Below are 21,911 nucleotides of genomic sequence, written 5' to 3'. Positions count from 1 at the left end.
GAGTGGAGAAGACAGAGACAGGTGAGAGGAGGAGTGGAGAAGAGAGAGACAGGTGAGAGGAGAAGTGGAGAAGAGAGAGACAGGTAAGAGGAGGAGTGGAGAAGGAGGTAGACAAGTGAGAGGAGTAGAGAACGGAAGAGAAAGGTGAGAGAAGGAGTGGAGAAGAGGAGACAGGTGAGAGGAGGAGTGGAGGAGAGACAGGTGAGAGGAGGAGTGGAGAAGGGAGAAGCAAGTGAGAGCAGTTGAGAAGGGGAGAGACAGGTGAGAGGAGTGGAGAAGGAGATAAACAAGTGAGAGGAGGAGTGGAGAAGGGAGAGACAGGTGATGGGAGAAGTGGAGAAGGGAGAGACAGGTGAGGGGAGGAGTGGAGAAGGGAGAGACAGGTGAGAGAAGGAGATAGACGGGTGAGAGGAGGAGTGGAGAATAGAGAGACAGGTAAGAGGTAGAGTGGAGAAGGAGATAGACAAGTGAGAGGAGGAGTGGAGAAGGGAGAGACAGGTGAGAGGAGGAGTGGAGAAGAGAGAGACAGGTGAGAGGAGGAGTGGAGAAGAGAGAGACAGGTGAGAGGAGAAGTGGAGAAGAGAGAGACAGGTAAGAGGAGGAGTGGAGAAGGAGATAGACAAGTGAGAGGAGGAGTGGAGAAGGGAGAGACAGGTGAGGGGAGAAGTGGAGAAGGGAGAGGCAGGTGAGAGGAGGAGTGGAGAAGAGAGAGACAGGTGAGAGGAGGAGTGGAGAAGAGAGAGACAGGTGAGAGGAGGAGTGGAGAAGGGAGAGACAGGTGATGGGACGAGTGGAGAAGGAGATAGACAGGTGAGAGGAGGAGTGGAGAAGGAGATAGACATGTGAGAGGAGGAGTGGAGAAGGGAGAGACAGGTGTTGGGAGGAGTGGAGAAGGAGATAGACAGGTGAGCGGGTGAGTGAAGAAGGGGATAGACAGGTGAGAGGAGGAGTGGAGAAGGAGATAGACAAGTGAGAGGAGGAGTGGAGAAGGGAGAGATAGGTGTTGGGAGGAGTGGAGAAGGAGATAGACAGGTGAGAGGAAGAGTGAAGAAGGGGATAGACAGGTGAGAGGAGGAGTGGAGAAGGAGATAGACAAGTGAGAGGAGGAGTGGAGAAGGGAGAGATAGGCGAGGGGACGAGTGGAGAAGGGAGAGATAGGCGAGGGGAGGAGTGGAGAAGGGAGAGACAGGTGAGAGGAGGAGTAGAGAAGAGAGAGACAGGTGAGAGGAGGAGTGGAGAAGGAGGTAGACAAGTGAGAGGAGGAGTGGAGAAGGAGATAGACAAGTGAGAGGAGGAGTGGAAAAGGGAGAGACAGGTGAGAGGAAGAGTGAAGAAGGGGATAGACAGGTGAGAGGAGGAGTGGAGAAGGAGATAGACAAGTGAGAGGAGGAGTGGAGAAGGGAGAGATAGGTGAGAGGAGGAGTGGAGAAGAGAGAGACAGGTGAGAGGAGAAGTGGAGAAGAGAGAGACAGGTAAGAGGAGGAGTGGAGAAGGAGGTAGACAAGTGAGAGGAGGAGTGGAGAAGGAGATAGACAAGTGAGAGGAGGAGTGGAGAAGGAGGTAGACAAGTGAGAGGAGGAGTGGAGAAGGGGAGACAGGTGAGAGGAGGAGTGGAGGAGAGACAGGTGAGAGGAGGAGTGGAGAAGGGAGAAGCAAGTGAGAGGAGTTGAGAAGGGGAGAGACAGGTGAGAGGAGTGGAGAAGGAGATAGACAAGTGAGAGGAGGAGAGGAGAAGGGAGAGACAGTTGATGGGAGAAGTGGAGAAGGGAGAGACAGGTGAGAGGAGGAGTGGAGAAGGAGATAGACAAGTGAGAGGAGGAGTGGAGAAGGGAGAGATAGGTGTTGGGAGGAGTGGAGAAGGGAGAGAGAGGTGAGGGGAGGAGTGGAGAAGGGAGAGACAGGTGAGAGAAGGAGATAGACGGGTGAGAGGAGGAGTGGAGAATAGAGAGACAGGTAAGAGGTAGAGTGGAGAAGGAGATAGACAAGTGAGAGGAGGAGTGGAGAAGGGAGAGACAGGTGAGGGGAGAAGTGGAGAAGGGAGAGGCAGGCGAGGGGAGGAGTGGAGAAGGGAGAGATAGGCGAGGGGAGGAGTGGAGAAGGGAGAGGCAGGTGAGAGGAGGAGTGGAGAAGAGAGAGACAGGTGAGAGGAGGAGTGGAGAAGAGAGAGACAGGTGAGAGGAGAAGTGGAGAAGAGAGAGACAGGTAAGAGGAGGAGTGGAGAAGGAGATAGACAAGTGAGAGGAGGAGTGGAGAAGGGAGAGACAGGTGATGGGAGGAGTGGAGAAGGAGATAGACAGGTGAGAGGAGGAGTGGAGAAGGAGATAGACATGTGAGAGGAGGAGTGGAGAAGGGAGAGACAGGTGATGGGAGGAGTGGAGAAGGAGATAGACAGGTGAGAGGAAGAGTGAAGAAGGGGATAGACAGGTGAGAGGAAGAGTGAAGAAGGGGATAGACAGGTGAGAGGAGGAGTGGAGAAGGAGATAGACAAGTGAGAGGAGGAGTGGAGAAGGGAGAGATAGGCGAGGGGAGGAGTGGAGAAGGGAGAGACAGGTGATGGGAGAAGTGGAGAAGGGAGAGACAGGTGAGGGGAGGAGTGGAGAAGGGAGAGACAGGTGAGAGAAGGAGATAGACGGGTGAGAGGAGGAGTGGAGAATAGAGAGACAGGTAAGAGGTAGAGTGGAGAAGGAGATAGACAAGTGAGAGGAGGAGTGGAGAAGGGAGAGACAGGTGAGGGGAGAAGTGGAGAAGGGAGAGGCAGGCGAGGGGAGGAGTGGAGAAGGGAGAGATAGGCGAGGGGAGGAGTGGAGAAGGGAGAGACAGGTGAGAGGAGGAGTAGAGAAGAGAGAGACAGGTGAGAGGAGGAGTGGAGAAGGAGGTAGACAAGTGAGAGGAGGAGTGGAGAAGGAGATAGACAAGTGAGAGGAGGAGTGGAAAAGGGAGAGACAGGTGAGGGGAGGAGTGGATAAGGGAGAGACAGGTGAGAGGAGGAGTGGAGAAGAGGAGAGAGGTGAGAGGAGGAGTGGAGAAGGAGGTAGACAAGTGAGAGGAGGAGTGGAGAAGAGAGAGACAGGTGAGAGGAGGAGTGGAGAAGGAGATAGACGGGTGAGAGGAGGAGTGGAGAAGGGAGAGACAGGTGAGAGGAGGAGTGTTGAAGGAGATAGACAGGTGAGAAGAGGAGTGTAGAAGAGAGACAGGTAAGAGGAAGAGTGGAGAAGGGGAGACAGGTGAGAGGAGAAGTGTAGAAGAGAGACACAGGTAAGAGGAAGAGTGGAGAAGAGCGAGACAGGTGAGAGGAGGAGTGGGGAAGAGGAGAGAGGTGAGAGGAGTGAAGAAGAGAGAGACAGGTAAGAGGAAGAGTGGAGAAGGGGGAGACAGGTGAGGGGAGGAGTGGAGAAGGAGAGAGACAGGTAAGAGGAAGAGTGGAGAAGGGGAGAGACAGGTAAGAGGAAGAGTGGAGAAGGAGATAGACAAGTGAGTGGAGTGGAGAACGGAAGAGACAGGTGAGAGAAGGAGTGGAGAAGAGGAGACAGGTGAGAGGAGGAGTGGAGGAGAGACAGGTGAGAGGAGGAGTGGAGAAGGGAGAGGCAAGTGAGAGGAGTTGAGAAGGGGAGAGACAGGTGAGAGGAGGAGTGGAGAAGGAGATAGACAAGTGAGAGGAGGAGTGGAGAAGGAGATAGACAAGTGAGAGGAGGAGTGGAGAAGGGAGAGACAGGTGGGAAGAGGAGTTTAGATGAGAGACAGGTAAGAGGAAGAGTGGAGAAGGGGAGACAGGTGAGAGGAGAAGTGTAGAAAAGAGACACAGGTAAGAGGAAGAGTGGAGAAGAGCAAGACAGGTGAGAGGAGGAGTGGGCAAGAGAGAGACAGGTAAGAGGAAGAGTGGAGAAGAGCGAGACAGGTGAGAGGAGGAGTGGGGAAGAGGAGAGAGGTGAGAGGAGTGAAGAAGAGAGAGACAGGTAATAGGAAGAGTGGAGAAGGAGAGAGACAGGTGAGAGTAGGAGTGTAGAAGAGAGAGACAGGTAAGAGGAAGAGTGGAGAAGGGGAGAGACAGGTAAGTGGAAGAGTGGAGAAGGGGAGAGACAGGTGAGAGGAGGAGTGTAGAAGAGAGAGACAGGTAAGAGGAAGAATGGAGAAGGGGAGAGACAGGTAAGAGGAAGAGTGGAGAAGGGGAGAGACAGGTGAGAGGAGGAGTAGAGAAGGGGAGAGACAGGTAAGAGGAAGAGTGGAGAAGGGGAGAGACAGATAAGAGGAGGATTGGAGAAGGGGAGAAACAGGTGAGAGGAGAAGCAGAGAAGGGGAGAAACAGGTAAGAGGAGGAGTGGAGAAGGGGAGAGACAGGTAAGAGGAGGAGTGGAGAAGGGGAGAGACAGGTAAGAGGAGGAGTGGAGAAGAGAGAGACAGGTGAGAGGAGGAGTGGAGAAGAGAGAGACAGGTAAGAGAAGGAGTGGAGAAGAGAGAGACAGGTGAGAGGAGGAGTGGAGAAGAGAGAGACAGGTGAGAGGAGGAGTGGAGAAGAGAGAGACAGGTGAGAGGAGGAGTGGAGAAGGGGAGAGACAGGTGAGAGGAGGAGTGGAGAAGGGGAGAGACAGGTAAGAGGAAGAGTGGAGAAGGGGAGAGACGGGTAAGAGGAGGAGTGGAGAAGAGAGAGACAGGTGAGAGGAGGAGTGGAGAAGAGAGAGACAGGTGAGAGGAGGAGTGGAGAAGGGGAGAGACAGGTAAGAGGAAGAGTGGAGAAGGGGAGAGACAGGTAAGAGGAGGAGAAGAGGAGAGACAGGTGAGAGGAGGAGTGGAGAAGAGGAGAGACAGGTGAGAGGAGGAGTGGAGAAGAGAGAGACAGGTGAGAGGAGGAGTGGAGAAGGAGGTAGACAGGTGAGAGGAGGAGTGGAGAAGGAGATTGACAGGTGAGAGGAGGAGTGGAGAAGGAGAGAGACAGGTGAGAGGAGGAGTGGAGAAGGAGATAGACAGGTGAGAGGAGGAGTGGAGAAGAGGAGAGACAGGTGAGAGGAGGAGTGGAGAAGGATATAGACAGGTGAGAGGAGGAGTGGAGAAGGGAGAGACAGGTGAGAGGAGGAGTGGAGAAGAGAGAGACAGGTGAGAGGAGGAGTGGAGAAGGATATAGACAGGTGAGAGGAGGAGTGGAGAAGGGAGAGACAGGTGAGAGGAGTGGAGAAGAGAGAGACAGGTGAGAGGAGTGGAGAAGAGAGAGACAGGTGAGAGGAGGAGTGTAGAAGAGACAGACAGGTGAGAGGAGGAGTGTAGAAGAGATAGACAGGTGAGAGAAGGAGTGGAGAAGAGAGAGACAGGTGAGAGGAGGAGTGGAGAAGAGAGAGACAGGTGAGAGGAGGAGTGGAGAGACAGGTGAGGTAGATAGTGACAGAAAGATAGTTACAGTAGGTATCATATTCATGATAAAACACAGACAGACAGGCAGACAGAAAAATAAACAAACAGACTGAAAAAACAAGCCTTTCCTCACCGAAGAGTTGTTGTCGTAGCACCTCGCTTTCAGTGAGGGGGTGTGCCAGGATGGGGGTGCCCAGCGCTGCCCCTGGGTAGGGCAGGCGGGCCAGGGGAGACCCCGACGCCAACGGGTCCATCAGGGGGTGCACCCCGCCCGCCGCTAGGGGCCAATGATGTAACAGGAAACACAAGGAGATATTTAATAAGAGTCACAGCATCAACAACCACGTTAACATCAACATCTGTATCAGACAGGAAGAGCTTTCTCAGGTCCAGCTCAAAAGAGCACTAAATAGTAGTGTGTAGATCATAGTACAAGATCACAACTGTGTTTAGCAGCAGTGGGTACCTGTGTCTTGCTGGTGCAGGTGCAGGTGGGAGTGGATGTGTGAGTGCTGGTGATGATGAGGCGTGACGTTCAACATCTGAAGACGCCCCGGAATCTCTCCTCCTGTTCCTCCTCCTCCACTTCCACCACTTCCTCCACTTCCATTGCTTCCACCTCTTTCTCTTTCTCTCTCTCGCTCCCTCTCCCTCTCTCGTCCCCTCTCTCCACCAGCTGGCAGCCCCGCTCTGTCTCGCTCTCTTTCTCTCTCCCTCTCTCCACTCCTCTCTCTCTCAGATGTGGTGGGGGAGCGAGTGAGAGGGGGGTAGGTCTCGGGAGGGGCGGTCACCGGGGCCGGGGCAGGTGGGGGGTGAGATGGGGGGAGGGAGCTGGGAAAGGAGTGCGTTGCGGGGTGATGGAGGGATGAAACAGGGTTAGAGGAGGGTGGAGGAGGAGTGGGCAGAGGTGCAGCTACGGGGACTGGGGGTGGAGGGGCTGGTGCAGGTGTAGGGTGAGAGGGTAGCGAGGGAGGAAGCAGGGAGAAGGGGGGAGGGTTGGAGAGGGACTGAGGGGCGGGAGGAGGGTTAGGGAGGCGACTCACTGGGGCTAACGCTGGGTTCTGGAGGGGCGGTGGTGGGGGTGGAGGAGCCTGGGGAGGGGGGGTGCCATAAATGGCCACCTCACCTCCACCCCCTCCCCCCAGCAGTAGGGAGTGAGCATGTGCATGAGCGTGTGCGTGGGCATGCGAGTGGGAGTGGGCGAGGGCGAGAGCCGTAGGATCTCCCAAGGAGCCCGGCTGGTACACCCTGTCCTCACTCTTAAACTCAAACCCCGGCTTCATGCGCTCCCGGTGGGCTGCCACTGCATGGGGAAACCCCATCCCCCCTAACCCTGCACCCCCCATCCCCCCATGTCCTCCTCCATGTCCCCCTGGCCCTCCCTCCATACTGCCCCCATAGAGGAAACCCAAGATGGCTGCCGCTGTGGCTGCATCAGCAGGCATGTGATGTGGGTGGGCCAGAGCATGGTTCTGGAACTGGGGGAGGAAGAAGGAGGGGTGGACATGGGGGTGGCCATGAGGGTGGCCATGATGGTGGACATGTGGGTGTTGGTGTTGGCGACTAGCCCCGAGGGGGGACATGGCGTGGGGCCGGGCGTACTCGCTCAGGGTCCGCAGTGCGGGGGTGTCAGGGCCCAGGTACGGCCCTCCTAACCCGATCCCCAGAGCCCCCTGTGGGCCAACCACCGTTGAACCCCCCATTGACTGCATGAGGAGGGAGTGTGGGATGTGTTGAGAGAGGGAGGGGTGGAGGTGGGAGTGGTGGAGGTGAGCGTGGGGGTGAGGGTGGGAGTGGTGCTGCTGGGGGTGAGGTTGAGGGTGAGACCCAGGGTTAGAAGAAGAGGAGTTAGGGTCGAGGAGGATGGAGGAAGAGGAGGGGAAGAAGAGAGAGGATCCCTGGCGTTGTATATTTCCATTGTTATTGTCCTTCTGTTGCTGCAGGGAAAGAGGGAGCATTTAAAGAGACAAAATGGAGAAGGAAATTGAGCATTGTGTCCCTCTCCCTCGCTCATCGCCTCCCCCTCCTTGCCTCATTATACTCACTTGTAGATGCCTCTCCAGGTCCCGCTCCCTCTCTCTCTCCCTCTCTCGTTCCCGCTCTTTCTCCCTCAGGTCTCTGGCCCTCTGCTCCACCTCTCTCCGGGCTCTCTCGATCACCTCGTTCCTCTTCTTCCACAGTTTGGAGCCGTCCAGGGGCACAAAGAGAACGTCGCTGCGGGCGCAGGAGTTTCCACTGCCCCGATCTAGAACCCTGTGGAACCTAGAACCACATCAGCAAAATATAACCAATTTATGCATCGGATTTTGTTCCCACATGATGATACTATCTTTATTATCTGGCAACGTCTTCTGTGATGGTGGTGTTCCCACATGATGATACTATCTTTATTATCTGGCAACGTCTTCTGTGATGGTGGTGTTCCCATATGATGATACTATCTTTATTATCTGGCAATGTCTTCTGTGATGGTGGTGTTCCCATATGATGATACTATCTTTATTATCTGGCAATGTCTTCTGTGATGGTGGTGTTCCCATATGATGATACTATCTTTATTATCTGGCAACGTCTTCTGTGATGGTGGTGTTGTCTTTGATATACTGTAGGCCTGTCTACAACACCTCTTCTGTGATGGTGTTGTTGTCTTTGATATACTGTAGGCCTGTCTACAACACCTCTTCTGTGATGGGTGTTGTTGTCTTTGATATACTGTAGGCCTGTCTACAACACCTCTTCTGTGATGGTGGTGTTGTCTTTGATATACTGTAGGCCTGTCTACAACACCTCTTCTGTGATGGGTGTTGTTGTCTTTGATATACTGTAGGCCTGTCTACAACACCTCTTCTGTGATGGGTGTTGTTGTCTTTGATATACTGTAGGCCTGTCTACAAAACATATTCTGTGATGGGTGTTGTTGTCTTTGATATACTGTAGGCCTGTCTACAAAACATATTCTGTGATGGGTGTTGTTGTCTTTGATATAATGTAGGCCTGTCTACAAAACATATTCTGTGATGGGTGGTGTTGTCTTTGATATACTGTAGGCCTGTCTACAAAACATATTCTGTGATGGGTGTTGTTGTCTTTGATATACTGTAGGCCTGTCTACAACACCTCTTCTGTGATGGTGTTGTTGTCTTTGATATACTGTAGGCCTGTCTACAACACCTCTTCTGTGATGGGTGTTGTTGTCTTTGATATACTGTAGGCCTGTCTACAACACCTCTTCTGTGATGGTGTTGTTGTCTTTGATATACTGTAGGCCTGTCTACAAAACATATTCTGTGATGGTGTTGTTGTCTTTGATATACTGTAGGCCTGTCTACAACACCTCTTCTGTGATGGGTGTTGTTGTCTTTGATATACTGTAGGCCTGTCTACAACACCTCTTCTGTGATGGGTGTTGTTGTCTTTGATATACTGTAGGCCTGTCTACAACACCTCTTCTGTGATGGGTGTTGTTGTCTTTGATATAATGTAGGCCTGTCTACAAAACATATTCTGTGATGGGTGTTGTTGTCTTTGATATACTGTAGGCCTGTCTACAAAACATATTCTGTGATGGGTGTTGTTGTCTTTGATATACTGTAGGCCTGTCTACAACACCTCTTCTGTGATGGGTGTTGTTGTCTTTGATATAATGTAGGCCTGTCTACAAAACATATTCTGTGATGGGTGTTGTTGTCTTTGATATACTGTAGGCCTGTCTACAACACCTCTTCTGTGATGGGTGTTGTTGTCTTTGATATAATGTAGGCCTGTCTACAAAACATATTCTGTGATGGTGTTGTTGTCTTTGATACACTGTAGGCCTGTCTACAAAACATATTCTGTGATGGGTGTTGTTGTCTTTGATATACTGTAGGCCTGTCTACAAAACATATTCTGTGATGGGTGTTGTTGTCTTTGATATACTGTAGGCCTGTCTACAAAACATATTCTGTGATGGGTGGTGTTGTCTTTGATATACTGTAGGCCTGTCTACAACACCTCTTCTGTGACGGGTGTTGTTGTCTTTGATATACTGTAGGCCTGTCTACAAAACATATTCTGTGATGGTGTTGTTGTCTTTGATATACTGTAGGCCTGTCTACAAAACATATTCTGTGATGGGTGTTGTTGTCTTTGATATACTGTAGGCCTGTCTACAACACCTCTTCTGTGATGGTGTTGTTGTCTTTGATATACTGTAGGCCTGTCTACAAAACATATTCTGTGATGGTGTTGTTGTCTTTGATATACTGTAGGCCTGTCTACAAAACATATTCTGTGATGGGTGTTGTTGTCTTTGATATACTGTAGGCCTGTCTACAAAACATATTCTGTGATGGGTGTTGTTGTCTTTGATATACTGTAGGCCTGTCTACAAAACATATTCTGTGATGGGTGTTGTTGTCTTTGATATACTGTAGGCCTGTCTACAAAACATATTCTGTGATGGGTGTTGTTGTCTTTGATATACTGTAGGCCTGTCTACAAAACATATTCTGTGATGGGTGTTGTTGTCTTTGATATACTGTAGGCCTGTCTACAAAACATATTCTGTGATGGGTGTTGTTGTCTTTGATATACTGTAGGCCTGTCTACAACACCTCTTCTGTGATGGGTGTTGTTGTCTTTGATATACTGTAGGCCTGTCTACAACACCTCTTCTGTGATGGGTGTTGTTGTCTTTGATATACTGTAGGCCTGTCTACAAAACATATTCTGTGATGGGTGTTGTTGTCTTTGATATACTGTAGGCCTGTCTACAACACCTCTTCTGTGATGGGTGTTGTTGTCTTTGATATAATGTAGGCCTGTCTACAAAACATATTCTGTGATGGGTGTTGTTGTCTTTGATATACTGTAGGCCTGTCTACAACACCTCTTCTGTGATGGGTGTTGTTGTCTTTGATATAATGTAGGCCTGTCTACAAAACATATTCTGTGATGGGTGTTGTTGTCTTTGATATACTGTAGGCCTGTCTACAAAACATATTCTGTGATGGGTGTTGTTGTCTTTGATATACTGTAGGCCTGTCTACAAAACATATTCTGTGATGGGTGTTGTTGTCTTTGATATACTGTAGGCCTGTCTACAAAACATATTCTGTGATGGGTGTTGTTGTCTTTGATATACTGTAGGCCTGTCTACAACACCTCTTCTGTGATGGGTGTTGTTGTCTTTGATATACTGTAGGCCTGTCTACAACACCTCTTCTGTGATGGTGTTGTTGTCTTTGATATACTGTAGGCCTGTCTACAAAACATATTCTGTGACGGGTGTTGTTGTCTTTGATATACTGTAGGCCTGTCTACAAAACATATTCTGTGATGGGTGTTGTTGTCTTTGATATACTGTAGGCCTGTCTACAACACCTCTTCTGTGATGGGTGTTGTTGTCTTTGATATACTGTAGGCCTGTCTACAAAACATATTCTGTGATGGGTGTTGTTGTCTTTGATATACTGTAGGCCTGTCTACAAAACATATTCTGTGATGGGTGTTGTTGTCTTTGATATACTGTAGGCCTGTCTACAAAACATATTCTGTGATGGGTGTTGTTGTCTTTGATATACTGTAGGCCTGTCTACAAAACATATTCCGTGATGGGTGTTGTTGTCTTTGATATACTGTAGGCCTGTCTACAAAACGTCTTCTGTGATGGGTGTTGTTGTCTTTGATATACTGTAGGCCTGTCTACAAAACATATTCTGTGATGGGTGTTGTTGTCTTTGATATACTGTAGGCCTGTCTACAAAACATATTCTGTGATGGGTGTTGTTGTCTTTGATATACTGTAGGCCTGTCTACAAAACATATTCTGTGATGGGTGTTGTTGTCTTTGATATACTGTAGGCCTGTCTACAAAACATATTCTGTGATGGGTGTTGTTGTCTTTGATATACTGTAGGCCTGTCTACAAAACATATTCCGTGATGGGTGTTGTTGTCTTTGATATACTGTAGGCCTGTCTACAAAACGTCTTCTGTGATGGTGTTGTTGTCTTTGATATACTGTAGACCTGTCTACAAAACATCTTCTGTGACAGGAATACATTTCTCAGCCCCTTTATCTATAAATAATAGCTGACATATTATGATAAGTGCCAGTGACAAAACAGAGATAAAACCACATAAATCAGTTGTTAGAACTTGTTAGAGTGACATATGATGGAGCCCTTCTGTTGCTATGACGCCTGTCCCATCTCACCGTGCTGATTGGCTAGCGTGGATCGGAATGTCCACCAGCTTGGGCTCAGGGGAGGGGCTTCTCAAAACAGGAGGTGGGCTTTCACTCTCCTCCCTCTCCTCTATTGGTTCCTCCTTGATGACAGGTGGGGGAGGTGGACCTGTGGACGAATCAGAATGCCCATCTCTAGGAAGTGAGGAGCTACAGCCAGGGGCCGAAGTACCATTGTTGTTGCCGGGGTTACTAAGAGGTTGGGGTCCTTTTGAGGCGTTTTGAGGTGAGAGGGACTGAGAGAGAGAGTTGGTATGGCTGCTGCCACTGCTACTGTTACTATTGCTGTTAGTCGGGACCAGGTTGTTCCCACTGTTCCCATTGGAGTGGTAGGGGCTGCTGAAGGGGGCGTGGCTGTTCAAAGTGCTGTGAAAAGGTGAGGGCCGACAGCCAGGTGACACACCTGAACCAGGAAGTGACATGTTGGCCCCGGAGGAGGAGCCTGGCGGGTAGGAAGGAAACCCTCCCATCTGATTGGTCGAGGGGCTTAGTAAAGGAGAGAGGGGTGTTGTAGGAGTCTGATTGGAGGAAGAATAATTTGCCGGACGAACGTGATTGGGTCCCAGGCCGGAGGGGGGTTGGGGCTGAGCAAGGGAGGTTTGGGGAGGGGGGAGAGGGGGAGGAGGTGGCGGAGGAGGGTAAGGAGCATTCGGAGGGTGTCCATGAGGAGTGGAGGAGGAAGAGGAGGGAGAAAGAGATGGGGGTTGGGGGGGACCGCCACGGTTTTGGTAGAGAGACGACTCTCGCTGGTTGGTGTCCCTCTCTCGGTCCCTGTCTCTGGGCTGCTGGGCTGGAAAGTGGGGGTGGGGCAAGAGGGGGATCTGAGGTCCACCTGGGTAGTCTCGGCCCAGGTTTGGAGTCATTCCAGGAGGACTGGGGTACTCACGGGCCGGGCCGGTGGAGGGTGGGCCACCAGGGGGATAGTCCTTGGCCCCAGGAGGGTACTCTCTGTGGAAGTGTTCTGGTCCAGAGGGGGGACTGTGCCTTGTCTGTCCCTGGTCCATCGATGGGGGGTAGTCTCGTTTGGAGGCGCTTTGAGGATGTGGGTGGGGGGGTAGGGTAGGGTGGCTGGGGTTGTTTTGGGGTGAGGAAGGGGGGTCGCGGTTTAGCATGGGGGCTGCAGGTAACCCACTGGTCGAGCTTGAGGGGTTTCCTAGGGGGAGGGGGTTATTATTGGGGTTACCATTGCCCCCCACCTCTCTCATCTGGCCTCCAAACTCGCCCCACCGCCCCCCCTCTTTGTCTCTCGGGTGCCCCCTTCCTCCCCCAGCACCGGTGGGTCCAAACTCTCTGTTCTGATTCTCATTACGATTCTGTAAAGGAAACTCCCTTCCTCCTACATCCCTCTCTCCCTCCCTCTCCCTCTCTCTTTCTCTGAACACCCCCGGTCCAAATTCTCTTCCCCCAGGACCCATGGGGGGGTCTCTCACAGAGCCCTGAGGTCCCAGGCCTGGGTACTCCCGGTTCTGACCCACAAACTCCCTCCCTTGGACCCCATTAGGACCCCCCATCCCACCAGAAGTGCTGCTGTTACTACCACTACTAGCCGAGAAATCCCTACCTATCTCCCTCCCCCCATACTCCACCCTCACTCCCCCCCTCTCCCTCTCGCCGGCCGCCCCCCTCTCCCTTTCCCCTCCCCCGGAAGCGTACCTGGGGAGGTACTCCTTGTGGGGGTGGGGAAGGTAAGGGGGGTGGGAGGAGGACGAATGACGGGAGGAAGGGGGGTTGTAGACGGATGGCAGTTGCTGTTGCTGCACTGGGGGTTGGTGCTGCGGCTGGTGAGCGTGGTGGTTACCAGAGTAACGGGTGTAGCCCCAGCTCCCCTGGCAACCGGTTGCGGTGCCTCCCTGCCATCCGGTGGGGCTGTAGTGGTGGGGGTGGGGCGGGGGCTGGGAGGGGGGTAATGGGCTGGTTTGGGGTAACAGAGAGGGAGGAGCCGTCTTGTTGTCCATCAGTTTCTCACCTTTCTCCATTTTCTCTCTCTCTACCTTGACTTCTGAGGGCAGGTTCTGCCCCCCTAGTTCTAAGGGTTTCAGTGCTGGTGGAGGAGGAAGGGGTGGTGGAGGGGGGTGTGGAATGTTGGGGTTGCCGAGGGGATAGTCTCCCCCGGCGACAGTTGCCTTGGTCACGCACTGAGCTTTAGCTTTGGAGTTCATTCGATTGCCACTGTGCACAGTGTCAGCGCTGGCCGGTCCATACTCCATCTTGCTTACCAGCTTGGAGTCCTGTGAGAAATAGGACTTCCTGCCACTATTGCTGTCATTGGCTGAATCCCCTGCTCCGCGGAGAGAGGGAACAGGAGCAGAGGAAGAGATGGAGGAGGATGGCAGCTTCAGAGAAGGGCTGTCCTCTATTCCTCCATCCTTCCTTTCTCCATCCCCGCAAGACTCATCCCCTCTCCCCTCTCTGGCTGCTCTCCTTTCCTCTCCTCCTGTCTTCCCCACTCCTCCCTCGTTCCTTTTCTCCCGTTCCCCCTCTCCTTGCTTTGGTGAGTCTGGACCATCAGAGTCAGAGTCTAAACTGGCTGGAGGCGAGGCAGAGAGACTCGGGGAGGAAGATCGATTGTCCTGGTCGATGTCCCGCCCACTGCTCAGACTATTGGCCAAGCTCCCTACAACTGAGCTCCTGCTGCCCTGGGATTGACCATCCTCGTTGTCACTGTCACGTGACTGTCTGGGAGCCGAGGGTGGGGGCGGTATAGTGGGGGGAGTACTGTCAGTTGAATGAGTTGAAGTCGGTGGGTTGATGACAGAGGAAGAATCCTGATGACATAAGGTGAATATGAGGAAAGTATATATTAATTAAATGTTGACATTAAAACATCCTAATTCAACCTAGTGGTGCAGTTCAACATCACATTACACTAACCTGGACTTTCTGCCTCTTTGGCGGAGGCACAAGTTCCTCCCCTTCACTCTCTGACGAATCATGGCCTTGCGATCTGTGATTGAAGCGACTGACAGCCAATTCCTCGCCAGCAGCTCTTTGCTAAGATACAGAATATGCATGCATATAATTTTTTTAAGTAAGAAAGACAAACTCAACGAGAGATGTCACTGCAGGTAAAAGCAGTATAAAACACACCACATTGGCACCACAATTGTAAATATAAGGTAATCATGGTGGTGATGACTCATACAGGCATACAGACACACGGCTTCATTAAGGCTTACATGTAGATCAATATCTAATAACTGACAGCCTCTTCTCTCACTCACACACACATGTACACACAGACACAGACACACAGACACACACACACTCTTGTATAGTCGTGGCCAAAAGTTTTGAGAATGACACAAATATTAATTTTCACAAAGTCTGCTGCCTCAGTTTGTATGATGGCAATTTGCATATACTCCAGAATGTTATGAAGAGTGATCAGACGAATAGCAATCCGGAAAAAAGCTTGTCCGGAGAAGACAAGGTGAGCGCTACCATCAGTCCTGTGTCATGCCAACGGTAAAACATCCTGAGACAATTCATGTGTGGGGTTGCTTCTCAGCCAAGGGAGTGGGCTCACTCACAATTTTGCCTAAAAACACAGCCATGAATAAGGAATGGTACCAACACATCCTCCGAGAGAAACTTCTCCCAACCATCCAGGAACAGTTTGGTGAAAAATAATGCCTTTTCCAGCATGATGGAGCACCTTGCCATAAGGCAAAAGTGATAACTAAGTGGCTCGGGGAATAAAACATCGATATTTTGGGTCCATGGCCAGGAAAATCCCCAGACCTTAATCCCATTGAGAACTTGTGGTCAATCCTCAAGAGGCGCGTGGACAAACAAAAATCCACAAATTCTGACAAACTCCAAGCATTGACTTTGCAAGAATGGGCTGCCAGAAGTTAATTGACAGCATGCCAGGGCGGATTGCAGAGGTCTTGAAAAAGAAGGGTCAACACTGCAAATATTGACTCTTTGCATCAACTTGTAATGCAACTTGTAATTGTCAATAAATGCCTTTGACACTTATGGAATTTTTGTAATTATACTTCAGTATTCCATAGTAACAAAAAATATCTAAAGACACTAAGGCAACAGACTTAATATGTGTGTCATTCTCAAAACTTTTGGCCACAACTGTACAGCTAACCTTGTGGGGCCACACAATTCAGTCCCATTCAAAATCCTATTTTCCCTAAACCCTAGCCCTAACCCGTACTCTTACCCTAACCTTAACCCAAAAACCTAACCCTAAACCTAACACTAGCTCCTAACCCTTAACGCAATTCTAACCCTAACAATAATTCCAACCTTAACCCTAAACCCCCTAGAAATAGCATTTGTCCCCAGTTGGTCCCCACAAGAATAGTTAAACACGTCCACACACACACTTTACTATAGACAAATCTAGATGGAAAGACTACATGACAAACAAAGCCAAAAGGAGAAAGAGACTGCCATTACTAGAGACACAGAGGGACAACATTACAAGAGTTTCTTAGAGAGAACACGGGAAAGAACAGACATAAAACATGATAGGTTCTCACCGTCTGCCTGTCGCTTCGTTCTGCACGAGAAGGGCTGGGATGCGGGCGTCTACCCCTCCTCTCCTCGTTGCTTCCCCCCCGCCTCCGCCCACTGCGCATTGGCATCTGAACCGCCAGGGGTGGAAGGGGCAAGAAGAAGGAGGAGAAAAGGAGAGAGATGGAACAAATGAAGAGAGAGAAGGGGAAATGGGTTATGAGGTAGGTAAAAGGGGGTAGAGGTGGGTAAGGGGGGTAGAGGTGGGTAAAGGGGGGTAGAGGTGGGTAAAGGGGGGTAGAGGGAGGTAGAGGTGGGTAAAGGGGGTAGAGGTGGGTAAAGGGGGGTAGAGGTGGGTAAAGGGGGGTAGAGGGAGGTAAAGGGGGGTTGAGGGGTGTAGAGGGAGGTAAATGGGGGTCGAGGGGGGTAGTGAGAGGTAAAGGGGTGTAGATGGAGGTAAATGGGGGTCGGGGTGGTAAAGGGGTCAAAACAATAAGTAAAGAGAACAGTAGAGGACAAAACCAAGGAGTGAGAGAGGGGGAAAGGGGGAAAGAAAAAAGTGGGGGATAGAAGGGGGCAGAAAGGAAGGGAGAGGGGATCAGGGAAGGGTAAGGCGGAACGAAGGATGATGAAATAGGGAGGGGGCAGGAATGAGGGAGAAAGGATAGAGCATCAGTGATGGGTGGGGAGGGGTAAGAGCATGAGGAGGGAAAGGAGAGAGAAGAGGAATTGGGAGGGTAGAAAACAGCAAGAACGACAAGGTGAGAAGAGAACAGAGAGAGGAATAATTATGACATCAATGTCCACAAAGAATATACACACAGAATATACACACAGAATACACACACAGAATATCTTAACTTCAAAAGTCTTATTCATCTTAAATGATGTAAAATGTAACATCACAATCCATCTCCGTGCAATATAATACAACATATTAACAATAAACACATCTGCAATCTGACCCACACATGCACACTCAGCTACACAGGGGAACATGGTAGAGATGAAGGAAGCCATTGAAACAGTTCATACCGATTCTTTGTGAGTTCGAGTTTTCATCGTAACTCCTTTATGATGTCCATCCCTCCCCACAGGCCATAGCAGTGAATGAAGTGGTGTCCTTGTCTTTCTCTGTAGGACTGAAAATCACCTCACCACCATCTGAGCTTCTACAACCTGGAAAAAAACACCACAATGATGAATTGTCTACCTAACCAGGCCAGTCCCATTGAATTAGGTAGCATCAGAAAACCCCATACAAATCAAATACAGTGATACAACAACAATAAAACAACACATTATTTTACAGGACACGTTACAGAGCACCATCAATCATAATAACAAATGCTGTACACATATCGAAGGATAAATATCGAACAATAACATCAACATTACAACTACGGTTATAGGCAATTCATTGCAATGGTGGACTGATTAACCTGGCATGGCTTTGAGTGCATGTACAAGTCAAGGATCCTCAACACAACGATGCTACAGGAAAACTGATATCTGACTCATATCACACTTAAATACTGAATGGATGCATTGATGAGTAATACACCACAGTTCAGTTCATTCAGAAGAATCACAGTTAAAGGAAAACTCCACCCGAAAACGATATTTTCAAATCAAATTTATTTGTCACATACACATGGTTAGCAGATGTTAATGCGAGTGTAGCGAAATGCTTGTGCTTCTAGTTCCGACAATGCAGTAATAACAAGTAATCTAACTAACAATTCCAAAACTACTGTCTTGTACACAGTGTAAGGGGATAAAGAATATGTACATAAGGATATATGAATGAGTGATGGTACAGAGCAGCATAGGCAAGATACAGTAGATGGTATCGAGTACAGTATGTACAAATGAGATGAGTATGTAAACAAAGTGGCATAGTTTAAAGTGGCTAGTGATACATGTATTACATAAGGATACAGTCGATGATATAGAGTACAGTATATACGTATGCATATGAGATGAATAATGTAGGCTAAGTAACATTATATAAGGTAGCATTGTTTAAAGTGGCTAGTGATATATTTACATCAATTCCCATCAATTCCCATTATTAAAGTGGCTGGAGTTGAGTCAGTGTCAGTGTGTTGGCAGCAGCCACTCAGTGTTAGTGGTGGCTGTTTAACAGTCTCATGGCCTTGAGATAGAAGCTGTTTTTCAGTCTCTCGGTCCCAGCTTTGATGCACCTGTACTGACCTCGCCTTCTGGATGATAGCGGGGTGAACAGGCAGTGGCTCGGGTGGTTGATGTCCTTGATGATCTTTATGGCCTTCCTGTGACATCGGGTGGTGTAGGTGTCCTGGAGGGAAGGTAGTTTGCCCCCGGTGATGCGTTGTGCAGACCTCACTACCCTCTGGAGAGCCTTACGGTTGAGGGCGGTGCAGTTGCCATACCAGGCGGTGATACAGCCCGCCAGGATGCTCTCGATTGTGCATCTGTAGAAGTTTGTGAGTGCTTTTGGTGACAAGCCGAATTTCTTCAGCCTATTTTGGTATTTGTTTCATTAGTGAAAAAAATACCAAAATATCGTTTTGGGTGGAGTTTTCCTTTAAGGACATGGAATCTGTTCACAGATGTATAGATACTGTTGTGTATGACAATAAACACATTTGGAAGAAAATAGTGTGCACAGATTATTCCCTTATGCTGATGAACATTGAATACTGTACAGCACCTTCCCAAAGCAATTGGATGCGTGTATGTGTTCTAGTCTTTATCAGCCTATCAGAACCCACTAAGGTGTTGTTTAAACCTGGGTCAGAAAGAGTTTAAGCTGTTATAGCCATCTCCAGGGCTATCCCAGAGCCACATTAGCCCCTTACCTACCCTACAGGAGCCCAGCCCAGACCCAAACCTGCATGGGGTTAAAAAGAGCCCAGCCCCAAACCTGCATGGGGTTAAAAAGAGCCCAGCCCCAGACCCAAACCTGCATGGGGTTAAAAAGAGCCCAGCCCCAGACCCAAACCTGCATGGGGTTAAAAAGAGCCCAGACCCAAACCTGCATGGGGTTAAAAAGAGCCCAGCCCCAGACCCAAACCTGCATGGGGTTAAAAAGAGCCCAGCCCCAGACCCAAACCTGCATGGGGTTAAAAAGAGCCCAGCCCCAGACCCAAACCTGCATGAGGTTAAAAATAGCCCAGCCCCAGACCCAAACCTGCATGGGGTTAATAGTCTGATAATTCATTCATTCATAGATCTAGAGCTGGGAATTGCCAGGGACCTCACTATACAATATTATCATCATACTTAGGTGCCAATACAATATGTATTGCGATTCTCACAATTCTATGTTTTGTGTATCGATACTGTGATTTTATTGCGATTTGATGTTCCAAAAATATTGCTCATCACATCTCTGCTGCAAAGAGACAAGAGAGCATGAGAAAGCGAGTTTTGATCAGTCATGGGAAATATTGTCAAAACGATGCGATACGATATATCATCAAAAACAATATCCCAATATGTAACTGATTTTCCCCCCATCACTAATAGATACAGGTAATTGACCATGACATGCAACATATATGTCCAACTCATTCACCCATTCATTCATTAGGGTAGTAGACTATGAAATATGACACAGGTTTTACATGTCCAACTCATTCACCCCTTCATTCATTAGGGTAGTAGATTATGAAATATGACACAGGTTTTACATGTCCAACTCATTCACCCATTCACCCAGTCAAGCTCATGTATACTGAATGAGGATATAAATAGAACAGTGGCACAGTGGGTGAAATGAAGGGATATATTTAGCCAGGTAGTTAGCACTGACAATGGAGGTCCTTGTGTTCAACCCATCGAGCAGTAAACACACAGATTCAGTGTGTGGTGGCACCATTACTACATATATTAATTATTAGTGCATACTGCATATGTTGACTTATTCATACACTCACACACTTTATACAAACAGTTACAGCTGTTAGTTACAGATTCACACACATTGAATAGTAGTGTATAGTCACTATGAATTCAACATCAGGGGAGTGTGTGTCACCAACTGGCTTTGAACCTGGACTAAGCTCCACAAGACTGTGTTATCCTGCTGAGCTAAAGCCTAGGCATTAGCCTGGAGAGCTAACACAAGTCCACGTCTCAGACTAGGCTACTGGTCAGTCGTCAAGCTATCTTGGTTCACAGAACCCCCTCCTTTACATGTGCAATGTGCATGGCTCTACAGTGACTTTTCCCATAGACATGTTGTCTACTATATTGCAGTAGTTAAAGAATTCACAATTCCACACAGTCAATGATAAACATTGAGCCATCACTTGTGCTATGAAATCAATATTTGGGGAGTGTAGGCCTATGGGCCCAATGTAAAGCAGAGGAGGGAAGCTATGGATCCCAATGACACATAGATACTGTATACAGTCAGTGTATATCTTAGTCACAGGTGGCTGGCTGGCTGCTACTATTCATGGTTTAATTTGCTGGTCCCTGGCTGTGGTCCATCAACACTAAAAGCAAACATAGCATTTACCATAGCTTATAATAATCAAACAATGTATAGCAATGGTCAAACAGACACACACATATGTGCACATGACCTGTTTATCGCTCTCACACACATGAATGCATTCAAATGAAATATGTGATGCATCGCAGCATGTCTTTAGCCCGTGTAAGTATGCAGTTACACAGCTCACAACACCGACAGACACCGACACGCAGGCACCGACAAGCAGGCACCGCAACGGTTCTCTTTCTCCTTTCTTCTCCCGCTACTGTTATTGATACACCGGCTCTGCTATTCTGTACAGCAAGCGAGCTACATCGGAATAGACTAGACCGACGATGTAGACGCTATGTGTAATAGCACATATTGGCTAACACTGATAATGCAGAATAGAATGGGTCCTGTGTCTATCTATGCCTGTTGTGTTTCTCCCATAGCGTACTGTTTTTTTTCTTCATGTCTTGAAAAAATCATTCGGAATAGAATGGCGAATGCCATTCTTCACCGAGACGCCTTTTCTCGTTAGAATGTGAGTGCGTCTGTTGTGCGTTGTAACCTAACACACATTTTACCCGGGCATGAATTACACATAACGCATGATCGTTAACGCACAAAGAAAGGGGAGGGAAGACACAAACGTGGCCAACAAGAATTGCAAAAATATATAAGCATCCATTTTCCCTTCTCCTTACCTATGATATCCAGCGATGCGTGTCCCCTTTCACTCTCCCTTTCTTTAACCGTCTCTCTCGGTTTATACTGTACGTTGACATGCACACATAGGGGCAGCACGCGCACCTATAAACAGAGGCTGCTGGATCATATTGCAACGGTTCCGCAAATAATGCAGAAATTTCTCTCTCCTTCCCAAATCGTTGCAGGAAAAAACGGGGTGCCGCTGAAGACTGTACGAATTGATGCGTACGTTTGCCTCTTCCCCACCCCCTTCTCCCCCTTCTCTTTCTCCCCCTTCCTCCGTCAAGACGACTTGCACTTTTTGCCGTCGGTACAGTCACACAATCTACTGAGGGCGAGCAAGGGATGCACTTCGAGGAAGAGGAGGGCGTGATTTGCATATTCTTAGGGAATGGGGGAGCGAGAAGAAAGGGAGGCAGGGAGAAGGAAGAGGCGCAGAGGGCCAACACTCAGAAGAGGGGAGGGAAGGAGAGAAGTCCCTTTTTCAGTTTTATCTTCCCCCACTCCAATGTAGGATCACTGTGCATTAGCCTACTATATGCTAATTTGCATGGATCCTTTATACACACAATAACTCAGCTTACAGAATCTTACCTTTTCTCCCTTTGTTCTAAAACTTCTCCCCGTCATTGTATTGATAGGCAAATGGCTACAGCATGCAGCCCAACGTGTAGTCAAACAGCATCGA

The 21,911-nt window shown here is 49.1% G+C and overlaps 1 protein-coding gene across 2 annotated transcripts in view; it reads right to left on the bottom strand.

Annotated features, from left to right (window-relative positions):
- The window catches only part of LOC139389609 (atrophin-1-like), a 43,946-nt gene extending 22,108 nt beyond the window's left edge, over positions 1-21,838 (bottom strand). Inside the window, exons 1-8 of one of the 2 annotated variants that reach the window (XM_071136467.1) lie at positions 21,818-21,838; positions 17,077-17,220; positions 16,068-16,172; positions 14,440-14,559; positions 11,539-14,333; positions 7,386-7,602; positions 5,807-7,277; positions 5,474-5,617 (exon numbers count right to left, since the gene is read on the bottom strand). In XM_071136467.1, the coding sequence (XP_070992568.1) occupies positions 5,474-5,617; positions 5,807-7,277; positions 7,386-7,602; positions 11,539-14,333; positions 14,440-14,559; positions 16,068-16,172; positions 17,077-17,103 (4,879 nt within the window). In that variant the 5' untranslated portion in view covers positions 17,104-17,220; positions 21,818-21,838. Of the gene's footprint in view, positions 1-5,473; positions 5,618-5,806; positions 7,278-7,385; positions 7,603-11,538; positions 14,334-14,439; positions 14,560-16,067; positions 16,173-17,076; positions 17,221-21,219; positions 21,438-21,817 lie in introns of those variants that run through there. The other variant, XM_071136459.1, reaches the window with a different exon arrangement.
- Between the last annotated feature and the right edge of the window lie 73 nt (positions 21,839-21,911).

This window comes from Oncorhynchus clarkii, chromosome 3 (assembly GCF_045791955.1).
Source record: "Oncorhynchus clarkii lewisi isolate Uvic-CL-2024 chromosome 3, UVic_Ocla_1.0, whole genome shotgun sequence".
NCBI lineage: Eukaryota > Metazoa > Chordata > Actinopteri > Salmoniformes > Salmonidae > Oncorhynchus > Oncorhynchus clarkii.
This window is presented reverse-complemented; position numbering and strand designations above follow the sequence as displayed.